The 15,360-nt window shown below is 38.4% G+C and overlaps 1 protein-coding gene across 6 annotated transcripts in view; it reads left to right on the forward strand.

Annotated features, from left to right (window-relative positions):
- Window positions 1-15,360, forward strand: part of LOC136858342 (transcription factor SPT20 homolog) — a 615,333-nt gene that overhangs the window by 36,143 nt on the left and 563,830 nt on the right. For all 6 annotated transcript variants that reach the window (XR_010858631.2, XM_067137808.2, XM_067137810.2 and 3 more), the window contains exon 3: window positions 8,626-8,661. Coding sequence is in view for 5 of the 6 variants with exons in the window: in XM_067137808.2 (XP_066993909.2) it covers window positions 8,626-8,661 (36 nt within the window). In the remaining variant the exon portion in view is untranslated. The remainder of the gene's footprint in view (window positions 1-8,625; window positions 8,662-15,360) is intronic.

The following is a 15,360-nucleotide window of genomic DNA, read 5'->3' on the forward strand; positions in this document are numbered from 1 at the left end:
CTACAGACTAAAGACCAACCCTCCTGTCAAGGTCCATGCATCGGATTTGCAGCGAGTCACCCAACCGTTTAAACCTAGGAATTTCATTTTTGTCCGTATTGAACTGAGAAAGGATGATAGGAAAACTTAAAACGGTCCACCTTTTTCCTGCCTGCTGGCTCTTTAGAAATGTGTGCGCGTGCGTCTTGTATTCAGGAATCACTCAAGGCAAATATTTTCGCACTGCAAGTTGTGTGGTTAAACTTATTTTTAATATGTATAATTTTTGCTTTCTCAACGATGCATTTGTTTCTACATTCGTCCCTGTTTTTATCTCCTCGTAAGATGTGTATTGTTTAATGTAACACCTTGTGTAAAAAATTGGGTTAAATGAAGGAGTTATATTCAAGATCATGCTTTCACGTCCCTGCACAATATTTAAAATGAAATTTACCGTTGGTCTTTATAGCTATTGTTGAGAGTGAAGGAGAATTTCCTGTTGTGTATGTTTATCAGGAACTCAAGGGAGACTTCATTAGTTAGTCGGAACATAGAAAAAATGATGAACTCTTCTCAGAAGAACTCTTAAGGTTTCACTTTACTTTTTCCTGCCTGCTGGCTCTTCAGAAATGTGTGTGCCTTTTTTTTTGTATTCAGGAGTCATTCAAGACGAATATTTTCGCACTACAAGATGTGTGGTTAAGGTTATTTTTAATATGTATAACTTTCCCTGTTTTCATCTCCTTGTAAGATGTGTATTGTTTAATTTCCTGTTGTGTACGTTTATCAGGAACTCAAGGGAGACTTCATTAGTTAGTCAGATCATAGAAAGAATGATGAACTCTTCTCAGAAGAACTCTTAAGGTTTCACCTTACTTTTTTCCCCACCTGCTGGCTCTTTAGAAGTGTGTACGCGTGCGTTTTGTATTCAGGAATCATTCAAGGCAAATATTTTCGCACTGCAAGTTGTGTGGTTAAGCTTATTTTTAATATGTATAACTTTGCTTTCTCAACGATGCATGTGTTTCTACATTCGTCCCTGTTTTTATCTCCTCTTAAGATGTGTATTATTTAATGTAACACCTTGTGTAAAAAACTGGGTTATATGAAGGAGTTATATCATGTTCAAAATCATGCTTTCACGTCTCTGCACAATATTTAAAATGAAATTTTACAGTTGGTCTTTATAGCTATTGTTGAGAGTGAAGGAGAATTTCCTGTTTTGTATGTTTATGAGGAACTCAAGGGAGGCTTCATTAGTTAGCCAGAACATAGAAAATGAGAACTCTTAAGGTTTCACTTTACTTTGTCCTGCCTGCTGGCTCTTCAGAAATGTGTGCACGTGTGTTTTATATTCAGGAATCATTCAAGAAGAACACTTTCGCACTGCAAGATGTGTGGTTAAGGTTATTTTTAATATGTATAACTTTTGTTTTCTCAACGATTCATTTGTTTCTATACTCGTCCCTGTTTTTATCTCCTTGTAAGATGTGTATTGTTTAATGTAACGTCTTGTGTAATATAAATGCCTACATGTTTGCCTATTCCCACATTTTGGCTGATGATGACGCAAATCAGCGTTGAAACTAGTTCCAAGTACAAATACATGTTATAAACTATAACATTTTTGTATTGAAAAGGTGGACCATTTTAAGTTTTCCTATCATCCTCACCCAACCGTTGCGCATACAGAGTAAGCCTGAGGAGAGGCTACTGTTGACACCACCATCTGGTCATCGTGAGGAGAACGCATTGACTGTCATCGAGGAAGAGGCTGGCAGCTAGGCAACCTGACACAGCACAAGCTAGTCATGGGGAGGAGAGCACATCCAGTGACGTTGAGGAAGAGAGAAGATACAATCTTCAACCAAGGCAAAGTCAACGAGTGTGACAAAGTATGGAAATTGTTTCAAGTTATAGGGGGGATATTAACGCAGGTGTGATAAACAGATATAACTTAAAAACAACATTCTTTCACCCATGGGTAAATAATGCAAGTATCGAGCTCGATTATTATTATTATTATTATTATTATTATTATTATTATTATTATTATTATTATTATTATTATTTTACGATTATTATTATTATTATTATTATTATTATTATTATTATTATTATTATTATTATTATTATTATTATTATTATTATTATTATTATACTTGTAATGTATAGCTATGAAGTGTTCACATCCATTTAGTATTTTTATTAATACATCATATGTACATACGATACGATCACGTTGTTTGTGAGGTTATGTCAGGAAACATGCACTGTATATAGACATTTATGTAAGTTCAATTCATTTAAGTATGTGTATATAATTTATTCTTACCTGTATATATAATTTGTAATCCACTACAAAATTGTGAAACACACTGTAACTTCCAAAATGGCACTAGATCCTGGTAGAATATTCTATACATTATGACCCTGTTGTTAGGCACTCGAGAATTTACGAGAAGGTACGAGGCGTATTTTTTAAGTAAGGTCCGTTTGAAAATAAGTACACAACGAAAGGTTATTTCAAAAAAGTAAATTTATTTTCAGAAAGTACATACTTCACTCTATTTTTCGACATAGTTGCCAAGTTTGTTCAAACACTTATCATATCTCATAACCAATTTTAAAATACCCTCTTCATAGAAACTTGCTGCCTGCTCCGATAACCAAGAGTTCACTGCCGTTTTCGCATCGTCGTCATTGTAATGGTTGCCACTGAGGTGATGTTTGAGGTGGAGGAACAGATGGTAATCGCTCGGCGCAAGATGAGGACTGTAGGTTGGGTGGTCTAAATCTTCCTAGCCAAAACTGTCCAATAAATCACGGGTCTGACCTGCAGTGTGAGATCTTGCATTGTCATGGAGAAGGACAATTCCCTTTGTCAGCATGCCGCGTCTTTTGCTTTGAATCGCTCTGCGTAGCTTTCTCAGGGTTTGGCAGTATGCTTCTGCATTGATAGTGGTTCCTTGTTGCATGAAGTCGACCAACAAAACACCATGCCTATCCCAAAACACCAACGCCATGATTTTGCGCTGGGACAGAGCCTGTTTGGCCTTCACCTTTACAGGCGAGTGCGTGTGTCACCATTCAAGGCTCTGTTGCTTTGATTCGGGCGTGATATGCGAAACCCATGTTTCGGTCTCCAGTTACGATCTGACTCAAGAAGCCGTTACCTTCTTCGTCATAACGAGTCAAGAATTTAATCGCACACTCAAATCTTTGGTTTTTGTGGTCCTCTGTTAGGAGTTTCGGGACCCAACGGGAGCACAGTTTCCTAAACTTTAGGTGTTCAGAAACAATGTTGCAAAGCAATGATCTCGACACGTCAGGAAATTTGTTTGAGAGACCTGTTATTGTGAAACGCCTGTTCTCACAAATCTTCGCTTCAACTGAAGCCACCAAATCGTCTGTAATCAAAGAAGGGCGACCGGAGTGGTCCTCATCATGGACGTTGTCATGGCCATCTTTGAATTGTCGTACCCACTTACGCACTATGCTTTCACTCATAATAGTATCACCGTACACTTTGCAAATCTGTCAATGAATTTCTGCAGCAGACAGGTTCCTTGCTGACAAAAACCGCATCACTGGCCGTACCTCACACGCGGCGGGCAAGTTGATAGTCTTAAGCATTTTGAAAGCACAGAACAGAACCGTACAGGTTAGCTACAGACTGAAACTGAGCACAGTTGTTCCCGAGGCATGCCGGTACACGACGCACGCGCTAGTTGCGATTTGTGCGTGAACTACTAGTGTTCAATATAAATGGTCCGTTATTGGACATTATAAATTTTCCAGCTAACTCATTCCTGGTTGCCAGCGTTTTGCCCCCGTGTGCTAGGCTGGGCTCATCAGTTGGTACCTAGCACACCTGCCAATGCATTGGCATTGCCGGTGGCTACAAATAGCCTACGCAGTGGCCTCCGCGGTATGCACTAGCCAGCGTCTTGGTAGGTTTGCTAGGCACTAACTGATGAGCCCAGCCTAGCACACAGGGGCGAAACGCTGGCAACCAGGAATGAGTTAGCTGTAAAATTTATAAGGTCCAATAACGGACCATTTATATTGGTATTATAAATTTACTCATTTGGAACAAATATTTCAGATTCCCTATGGGAATCAACATCTGTATCATCTGATGGCCAAGCAGGCATCAATTTTTGATAATGAGACAATGTCTCTCATAGGGCATTGGCACTGCCAGTGGCTACAGTTAGCCTACACAGTGGCTTCCACGCTATGCATTAGCCAGCCGTCTTGGTAGGTGTGCTAGGTACCAACTGATGAGCTCAGCCTAGAACACGGGGGCGAAACGCTGGCAGCCAGGAATGAGTTAGCTGAAAAATTTATAATGTCCAATGACTGACCATTTATATTGGTATTATAAACATACTGATTCGGAACAAATATTTCAGATTCCCTATGGGAATCAACATCTATAACTACTAGCGTCTACAGTAAAACGGACCTTACTAAAACACGCTTCGTATTTTTTGTAACTGATCTTTCCAGATGCCCGGACAGGCACATATATAATGAGGTGGTCTTGATGGTAACGACAAGTTATTGTTTAGCAGAGTTATGGTGTAGCAGGTTATACTTGTTACCACGTGTTGTGTCATGCTTTTAAGCAGTCATCTGTTTCAACTGTGTTTGAAGGTTGCTGTCTCCACGTGCAGTGATAGGCAATTGTCAATTGGCAGCTTTATTGATGTATTTTGCTAGTGACAGCAGTGATTAAGGTTATGTGTGTGTTTAATTTGTAAGTAGATGTGAATAAATAACTGTACCAACTGTCAGCATTTTATGTGCGTCTTTGTGGATACATTAACCTTAATTAAGGCCATAGCCACTTCCTTACCAGTCATAGTTTCTTCCTGTCTGAGTTAATAGGATGTTAAAAAGAAAAGTGCACTTCCTAAGTACTTTGAAAAATTCACATGCTCTAGTTCCATATTCCACATCTCACATTCGTTCCTTTTAGGTTTCTTTTCAAGTGACATCACTTTAGTCTTGAAAATGCTAATTTTCATATTATACATGCTGCACGTCTTTTCAAGCCCAAAATGCTGGATTTTAGGCTTTCATCATAGTCTGCTCTTTAGATCAAGTAGTCAACATATGCCAAAGTGCTTTCTACATTTTCAACTGGCTGAATCCATCCCTGCCATTCTATATGTTTCAGTTACTGGGTCATGTAAACTATGAAAAACTAGTTTAACCCCTGTAACTACTTTGAAGCAAAACTCATTGTACTATCAGTTCTCACTGTGGCACTGTTGTCAACATACGCCTAATGCCTTTGATTGTCTGTAATAATCTACCCCTGATCCCATAATCCCTCAGTATGTCAAGTATATTTTCCCCTGGTAGTCTGTTACATGCCTTCTATAGAAGTACAAAACATAAGCATAACTGTCTATTCTCCTCAGCCCGTTTCAGTCAGTTGCATGACACACATTGAAATTTCATCCTGACAGTCCCTCTGTGGTCTTGCATCTGCACTGGTTTTCATCCAGTTTATTAGACTTACTCGGTGAGCTTGCATTAAGGAGATAGCGGCCGCACTGTTGGTGCAACGTAAAGCAAAGTCAAAGTCACCTCTGTACAGGCCATGAAGGCCCTTGGAGGAGTGGAAGGTAAAGACTTCCACCATTGTTAACCTCAGCACGTGATGAAGTAGAGTGGTTAGCTCTATGCCCGGCCTCCTTTGCCCCCAGAAATTAACCTGGTACTCATTTTTGGTGTAGGCTGAGTGAACCTCAGGTTCATATGCACCTCCAGAAGTGGAAATCTTGTTTCTTAAATTTTATGACTTTCTGATGGGGATTCGAACCCACGTCCTTCCGGGTGAACCGAGCACGCCTTTACTGCCTCGGCCAGGCAGCCCCTTGTGCAACGTAAAGCAAATTGTAAAAAAAATAAAAATCTCTTTCTGGTGACACATTTCGTATTTATCCAACAAAATTTAATAAAACTCAGCCAAAGATCTCTGAACAGAAACCTGCTTACTCTGCCATCTGGTAAAGTGAAACAGAACATCAAAACTGGCACAGAGACAGCCTAAATTGCATCAAATTAAAATGCCTGGGCATGTTAACTGAGATATTATCATCATCATCATCTGCATCATCATTATCCAATTAACTTTCCAGCATTGACTGCTCCCCCTTTTCAAAACTGCCTATGAATACCTTGCCTGGAATACTAATCAAAGGAGCATCTCAGTAGTTATTTCAATCTGTCCAATTCCCTTACCTATAGGCGGGTGCAGTTATTGCGTTCATTTAGAAGTTATAACTTATTCAGAATGCAATTGTACTTGGGCAAGGAGAGAGTAGTATTTGTTTGTTGCAGTAGTGCAAGTAGTTGGCACGTCAGTGGACCAAATACTATACAAATTCAGTCAACACATGAGTTTTGTAATACCGACAAAACAAGATAAATTTTAGCGATGAATTTGCAAATGCTTCAAATGCAAAAACCATAGGACGAATTTGGAATGAAATATGTTGATTATTCAGAGGCTAGCAACATTTTGATCCAAGATTTAAAAAACATTTGACTGAATGGGACCACTGTATCACTAAGGAGCCTTCTAACTTAGCAGTTAGATTTAGCACTGTACTGTACCTGGTGACAGAGCCGAATGACAACACACTGGACCTAAACAAGCCGTAGTTCCTGGCATGGCCGAGCTCAATCGTATTTTGAATACATACCTTCCTAATGTACTATAAAGTCATTTTATTCCTGCTTTTCCACTATATTTCACCATTTTGGGTCTACCTTAATTCTGGCTGTTTATGACACTGTAGTTCATTTACCATCCTCTCCACTTCCCAGAAGCATAATTTCATTGCCATGGAACTCTGATGTTTGTGACTTCATATGAAAACTTTCCTTTTACAGTAAGAAAATTTTCAGACTGTTCCTCCCATCTGTCCAGTGATTCCTTAGGATTGACAGTGAGTTGTTTTACCCAAAATTCTGTTAATTTCCCTTCCCTTTCTAGGATTCTTTATTACAGTCCACAAGGATTTCCCTACCACCTTAATCTTATTTCCAAAATCATCTTTCCATGATTTCCTTTTGGATGTTATTTTTGTTTGATTCCCTTTCTTTCCTCTACGTACAGTTCCTTATCTGCATTTGTTCCTGTGTAGAGTTGTTTTAGACATGCATTCTCTTTCTTCATTTAGAAGCTGTCCTGACTTCTTCATTCCACCAAGATGTTGGCTGTTCCCTATCTTTATACACAATTATTCCTAGGCAGTCCTGTGCTGTTTCTTCTACAGCATCCCTGTTTGTTACTAATTATGTTTCTATATCCTGAATCTGCTTATTGCCTATTCTTTTCATAAATAGGTTTTTAATGGCCTGTTTACAAAACGGTATTTTTCCAGTTAATATTACAGGATTTCAGCAACTTATTTTTCTTTTACAGAAATTCGCAACATGTACCATTACCATTCTGGAACAATAAAGTTTTAAAACTAGCCTTATTGTGTCATTAAAGATACTCAAAACATCTGAAACCAATTGTGTCGTATGACTGTGAATCCTTTTGAAAGAGAAGGCAATAGCTTGTATTTCTTTAAAAATGTCTTTAAGGTATCAGGCACTGCTCGAGGTAATTTATGAATTGCAGTACTGTTATTATTGGACCTGGGTACACACTAACAATATTTCCCCCTCCCCACACCTTGTCAATATTATGACTCAATGGGGTTTCTCTGGAGGGGTCTTATGCACAATGAATGACATTGTAGATCTTTGGTATACTGAAATTCTCCAGTGGTGTCACTTTCAAACATATATTCTAACCAGGAAGTCCAGAGAATTAAGAAACTCTGTGGGATAGTACATTATGCCATCATCATCAATTACATTTTCTGTGATTTTATACTCTGCTCTTTTGGGCAGAAAATATGCTGAAGATGGCAGTGTTTATGGCCCCCTAGGTATTTCTAAATGTTCAAATGGCACTTTAGCACAGTCAGGAGTTTGATCAAAAGGAAAAGTTGGATAATACGTTAATGAGTAACCACTTTCATGTAACACAATATTGTAATCAGAATGTGTGTATATACTCTGTGGCATATTGTGTATCAAACCAAGGGCATCTGGCGAATAGTTGAGCTCAGCCCCTATGTAAGCAAGAGTGGCATGGAACTATCATGCTACGCTGTGTTTTTTACAGCAGGCTTCATATCTCAGAACAATTATCCTTTTTCTCTGAGTCCTGTTCCTCCTGGTTCCTCATGTCAAAACCATTCCTCATGTCAAAACCATTAAAATTATCATCATTGAGTCATCGTTGATTCTCTGACCACCTTCTAATACCCCTCCTACTTTGACAAACAGAGCAAACTGTAGCCTTTAATGTGGCTGTGCGGTGCATTAATACAAACATTCATGTAAGTCAGATCAGTCATTTTCCCATACCAGGGTGACAAACAGACTGAGAAGTGTGACCCAAAACACTTAGAAGAGCTTATTCCTGGTCATAGTAAGCAACAGATTTATATAGATTCTCTCTTCATTCCTTTGTGGATATTGGCATTTTCTCCTTTTTGTTGGTTGTTTGTGGAGGTAGTAATATTGTAGTTACTGATAATGATGTAAAGTTTTTTGTTGCAGGTGGGACGTTACGGGAGTGATAAGAATTCACAACAGGTAACGTGAAACTTCCTTTTCTTCAACAGTTATTTCATTAATTTGGCATTTTATGGAAGGCATTGTAAAATATGTGTTCACATAGATCAGGAATAGTCTTCTTTACTTAATAGGAGGTCCAAATAAAACATATATTTTGTGGGCCACTGGAAATCATAGTTGTTGGCACGCCACACCATATCCAAGTATGTCTATTCTTTAGTCCCGTTACCTAATGCAAGATCGGGGATGAGGTTAGATGGTATCGTGTTGCATGTTTTTATGGCCAGATGCCCTTCCTGGTGCCAACCTCAGTTCCGGAACTAAAAAAGATAAAAAGAATGATGGCGAGCGAAATAGGGGAAGGAGGTTGAAGGAATCATTGGTGGCCTATGAATAAGAACCCTCCCAGCGTTTGCTTGGATGTGAAAGTGGGAAACCACAGAAAATCTTTCTCATAGCAGCTGATGGTGGGGCTTGAACTTACTCGTCTCCCGTATGCAGACTTGGCTCCATACTTGTAGTGCATTAACACATGTGGTGGCCACTCTATTTGGCAGTGTGCCACACTCATGAGCCCTTTTTTTCTTGTGGTGTGATGTTCCTTATGGAACCATGGATTTGTATTTTAACCAGGATTGGATTCGGTGGTCATCTATTTCGAGATAAAATATGGATTTCTCATTAGCCACTACCCATCACCATTCCACAAATGGCTGCGCATGCTGCTTACATCATAAGTACAAATGAACTTGTCAGTGTTGAGGATATAAGGGATGCTGAGAAGAGAGATCCTGTTCTTCAAAATACCTTGATATTGTATTGGTTGCCATAAGATTATTGAGAGGTGGCTTGTCAATGTATTTAGATGGTGATCAGTTATACCCTTGGTGTACTGGTTACTGCTTGTTGGATGATGAGAAATTCTCTTGCCCTATAATCCAGTGGTGTCTCCCAGAGCCTTCCTGATGTGTACGTGTTCTATCGCATTCCTACTGCTCCCGAAACTGTGGCCCAGTGTAGTTGGAATGCATTCAAGTGTCAGTCAATTAAACCGGAATAACCAACCTGACTGCCCGTAGTCCACCGATACTACTTCTCTTAAACCCATGTTGAAAATATTATTTAATGCACTTTTGCTGCATGTTTTCTCACCCACCTACTCTGTAGTGCCATCACACTGATATATGGCAACTCTCTTCTCTTGTGTTTCACAGTTGCTTATGTGATTTGGAAGAACATTGTTGCCTCGTGGTGTGATGTACCTTATGGAACCATGGATTTATATTTTAACCAAGATTGGTTTCGGTGGTAACAGAAGCTAACAAAAAATCCAGGGGAGTGTTAAAAATAGGAAATGAACCTCTTGAAGCAGTGAATAATTTTAAATATTTGGGCAGTGTGATATCACAAGATGGAAATTTGGATGGAGAAATTGATTTAAGAATAAAGCAGTCTACAAGTTTCTACCAGTGTGTGAGACATTGTATGGAGCAAAGATGTGCCAATGAAGTGTAAGAAAGTTTTTATACTCGTCCTATTATAAACCTATCCTGACCTATGCTTCAGCAGCTTGGACGTTAACTAAGCGGAACCAAAGTAAGATATAAGCAGCTGAAATGAGGTTCTTGAAGAGCATACAGGGAAAGACAAGACGAGATAAAATACGAAATGAGGAAATAAGGAGAAGTGTGGGAGTGTGTAAACTTCAAGAAGAGATTGATATAGCAAAGCTAAAATGGTTAGGACACATGAGAATACCAGAAGAGAGAATACCAAAGAAAACATTCATGGATACAGACTGGAAAGAGGCCTAGGGGACATCCTAGAATGAGATGGAAGAGCTCTGTTGTGGACTGTATTGCAAATAGAGGAGTCAATAGCAATAAAGTACTAGAAGAGGAATGGTGGAAAGATCAAGTAAGGTGCAGGGCTTTGGTACACTACCCTACCCAGAGAGAATCTGGAAAAAGGAATGGATGATGAAGGAGAAGAAGACAACTGTTTCCTCAGGTTGTACCTATGTTCAAGCAGTTGTCACCAACATGGAGTCAGACAGCTATCAGCGACAATATTAGCTCTCTTTCACTGTTCTTTTGCCATTGATTCTGGGTATTCAAATATAATTTTTGCAAGTGAGTGCATGTGCACACACTCTCTATCACTCTTGCTTATGACTTTAACCATCTGTCCTACAAATCTTTGTGAGTGAAGCAAGTGCCACTGTGATGCTCCTGTTTCCATGAAGCAATTAAATGTAGAGTGTAACTATTGTCTCCTTAAGTCATAGCCTGCTTTTCTCTTCCTCGTGTTCGAGTCCATTATTTTCATAGATAACCTATTCTCACATAATCCCATAATCGTAACTAGTCCATATTGGTACATCAGCTTTAATATGTTCATTTATAATTTAGCCTTTATCTCAGAATGGCTTTGATGACCCTCTTTGTTCATAACATCAGTCATTTTTCACTATTTCCTTGTCTATTACATATTTATAAGCTATTTCAAGTCTACCTTACTTTAAAACTGAAGTCCACATGAAAACTTCATGACCAACTGACTCCACTTTCATATTTGTTGTTTGGGCATTTGATCTTCATCGTAGGTTTCTCTTCAACTGATATAATTGTAATAGTCTTGGAAATACTGATTTTGACTCTTGTTTGATGTAACCGATGCTTCACCGGCTACAACAAACACAGTAAAGGGAGGAAAGCAAGTGCAATTATACGGTGCCTAAGACACTACACACACAAGAAAACAGCTAATGGACTACGCGGAACTCCGCTGATAACAACACTGGTAAATATCAGTATGGGCAACTTGACGATAAAAACCCAGGAACGTGAAAGGAGCTGTGAACCTACCAAGGGCATGGAGATGGCTTAGGTTGCAGATTCCGGAAAGTCAACCCTGATCCGTGATTTTCAAAATATATTATTTATCAAAATATTATTTACAAAGGACTTTACAAACGAATTTCGAACAATTTCAGTCAATTAAGTATTTATTTATTTTCCACCTAGTCGATACAATGATTGCTTAAGGCAATTTTTAATGGTCAAAAGTGGTACATGTTTTGTATATTATCAACATCTTCAGCCACATAACACTGTTTAGATGAAAAATATATAAAATTGACAAAGTAATGCTTTAGAGGAAGTGTCCTTAAAATTAACATAAGATTGACAAGATTAAAACAAACAAATAACTCAAGAGAAAATATATAAATTATTTCTACAATAGAAAGCAGTCGTCAAGTCATACGGAATGTACCGATACATAAACTGGTGAAATATAAATTACATGTTCCTTGAGACACACAAATTGGACGTTCCTTGACAATAGCTTCCTATAAGTTCAAAGAGTCAAGCAAATACCATACATCTAATTACAACCCAGGTCGTACAATCCAATTTAGAGTGAAGTTAAATGTACCTTTCAAAATATCTGAACAACATAATTTCCGGTGGTATTTGAAGGTGCTCAAATACGACAGCCCCGTGTCGGTAGATTTACTGGCACGTAAAAGAACTCCTGCGGGACTAAATTCCGGCACCTCGGCGTCTCCGAAGACCTTAAAAAGTAGTTAGTGGGACGTAAAGCAAATAACATTATTATTAACAACATAATTGAAAAAGGGTAAAATCAGAAATAAACTTGGCGCAGAGGCCAGTTCAACTTGGCCCTACACCCAAAACACTTCTGATGCGGGGCAGAAGAAAAACTAGCGTATGTCACGTGACATGGAACTACTAGAGGCAAAACCCCCAAGGTAAATACATAAAACTACAATTTACATGTTTAGTAACAAGGAAAGGGGAATGCCTCGGAAACAAACAGGCAAGCCCAGCTGAAAAGCTAAGGCATCCAAAATAGTTGAGTGGGGAGTCTGGGTGAGGTTAGAGCAAACTCCTAATGAAAAAGCAAGCGAACATTAAGTGAGATTTAAAGTGGAACAGAAATCAAGAGTGCTTACCCCAAAGTGGCTCATCCCGGTAGCGAGACGACATCAAAACTTCGGACAGCCAGACAGACCACGAAATGCTGCCTCGCTCTCTTTAGAAGGGGAACCCTGGCCTTGGAGTAGCCAATCAGAACGCAGGAGCCCACCTATCGCCACCCAGATTCACCAATTACAACTCCTACTTCAGTCGCGAAGTTTAAATAATTTTCTCGAATACGCACGATCGCGAATCTTCCATTTCCAGAACAGTCAGAACATACTTTCTAGAATACATAACTAACAAAGGCCAATACACCCTGTTCAAAAATTCAGGTTGCAACTTTCTGGATAGTTCCAGTAAATATAGAAATGAAATCTAGTTGTTACAAATACCATATGTTACCAACATATTTACACTGTACAGGTTAGGTAGTTACATGGAATAGAAACAAAATATTTTATCACCACATTTCATATCATACAGTAAATACTACGGAAGGTTTACAAATAAAGTCACAAGTGTAGAATGTTTCGGAAGTGGAAAGTGTTTATTGAAGATTTTATTTGTAAACCTTGTTAAGCAGTCTGTAATAATTTACATGTAATATCTGAAGCTGTGAGTAAGTGTTTGGCTAGTTAATCTGCTATGGTAATGGAGTAGAGTTCACACAAATGCCTCGACACAGAGTGCTGGGTGTTGTTTAATAATCCGACACTCTGAGGGGTCCAATGACTTCGGGTGGAGGAGTTCGTTAGGAATGGTGGTTGTCTCCCCACTGTAAGAAATGAACCCATCAAGCAGCATCTGATGTCTGCAAGGGGCATCTGTACTCTTATGTTAGCAGTGGCCTTATCAGCAGCTGGCAGGAGCTCTAAGATGCCTTTGAGAGTGACGAGTCCAACAAACTAATAGCCTTTATGATGATGTGAGATTTCTTAACCGTGAAAAGTGGGCAACTAGACATCATAAAGGTGGTAGTAATTAAAGTGACAAGGCAGAGAAGGTAGAGTGTATGGGAAAGAAAAATGTAGATAGAAGATAAGGAAGTTATAATTTATAATTTTGTGGGACGTGAATGCACCTGTAGGAACAGAGGTGAGGTGAAGAACTGAAGATCAAAATCTGTTATTTCGTCCAACATTAATCTACTCATCCGCTTTCTGGAGATCTTCAGGATATAAGCATAAATATCTATTACTCTTACAGTGTTTTAATTATTTAAAATTTTGTGCCCTGTTATAATTTTGTAAATCATCATAATTTATTTTTTATTCTATATTCTTCTTATTATTATTATTACCGAGCAAGTTGGCCATGTTGTTAGGGTAACACAGCTGTGAGCTTGCAGTCAGGGGATAGTGGGTTCAGATCCCACTATAATGTATTTTTAAAAAAAGCTAAAGGTTTTCACCTATACAATACTATTTGTTGTAACCTTCAAAAAGTTATGAACATCTCAACACTTTCCCATCAACATCATTCTGTTTACACTTGTTCCAGCTGAGCTGAGTTCTAAAACATTCCTCAAGTGCTAGTATTTTAAGTGTTTCACCTGGTCTTCTGTGAGGTGTATTCTTCAAATTAGAGGAAGGCTGAAAGCTTGCAGAAGACATGTGATTGTGATTGAGTGTTTGACATCCAAATCTTTACTTGTCTTGCACTGAATTTCAGCAACACATGCTTCCTTCATAAATTTTATGTATAATTCATGTGTTGCCTTAACTTTTAATGATTGTGACTGATGATGGTCTCTATTAAGACCAAAACTAGTTTCAACAAATATATGTATATAACTTTTTAAAGTTTACAACAAATAGTATTGAGTAGGTGGAAACCTTAAGCTTTTGTTTTACATTATATTGCTCTTCAGTAGGAAATAACATGAAATTTATTACTTGTGATCAAATCTCGCTGTCAGCAGCCCTGAAAATTGTTTTCCGTGGTTTGTCATTTTTACACCAGGCAAATGCTGGGGCTGTACCTTAATTAAGGTCACGGCCACTACCTTCCTTTCCTATCCTTCCATTGCTGAAAACTTTTGATGTGTTAGTGTGACGTTAAACAAATTGCAAACAAATAAATGATTATAATACTATACTTTTTAGTAGCTGTAAGATGTCTCATTTGTAGTCTGTGTATTCTAATTCTGCACACGTATTATATTTTCTCTGTTTATTTTAATTCTGCACATGCAATTATTATATTTTCCGGTTAGATGGCCTTAATCTTGCCAGATAAAATAAATCTATTCTGTTCTATTCCATTTCTTAGTTTCTTTTTGGATGATGAAGATCTGACCCTGACCTCTCTGTTTTGATGTGACAGTGCATTGGTTTTCATCCATTTCATTCACCAGCAATAATTATACTTGTCTTTCCTATGCCTTGGAGCGCTTGTTCTAGGTATTTGTGACCTCACTGCGGTCGTGGTTTATTTCTGAGAAAGTGAAACTAGGTATACATGAAATGCCAATTGCTTTTCATGTTTTTTCTCAGTATAAACCCCACAAAAATGATCTGTGTTATTGTTATGAGCAAGACTATAAGTCAAAACAGTCGTTTGTAGTTTTTACTGCTTTTTCCAATCGGATGGTACTCAAATCTCATACACATCTTATTATCCTATGAAGGGGTTCATCAGCTAATGATGAAAAGGAAGCTTGATAAGTCCATGCAAAAAAAAAAAAAGTCTCATCCAACCTTCTTGTCTGTAAATACAATTTACCCCTGAAGTCAGAAACACCATCCAAAAGCTTAAAGTATGGAAGGCT

The sequence above is a fragment of the Anabrus simplex genome, chromosome 1 (assembly GCF_040414725.1).
Source record: "Anabrus simplex isolate iqAnaSimp1 chromosome 1, ASM4041472v1, whole genome shotgun sequence".
NCBI classification, from domain to species: Eukaryota; Metazoa; Arthropoda; class Insecta; order Orthoptera; family Tettigoniidae; genus Anabrus; species Anabrus simplex.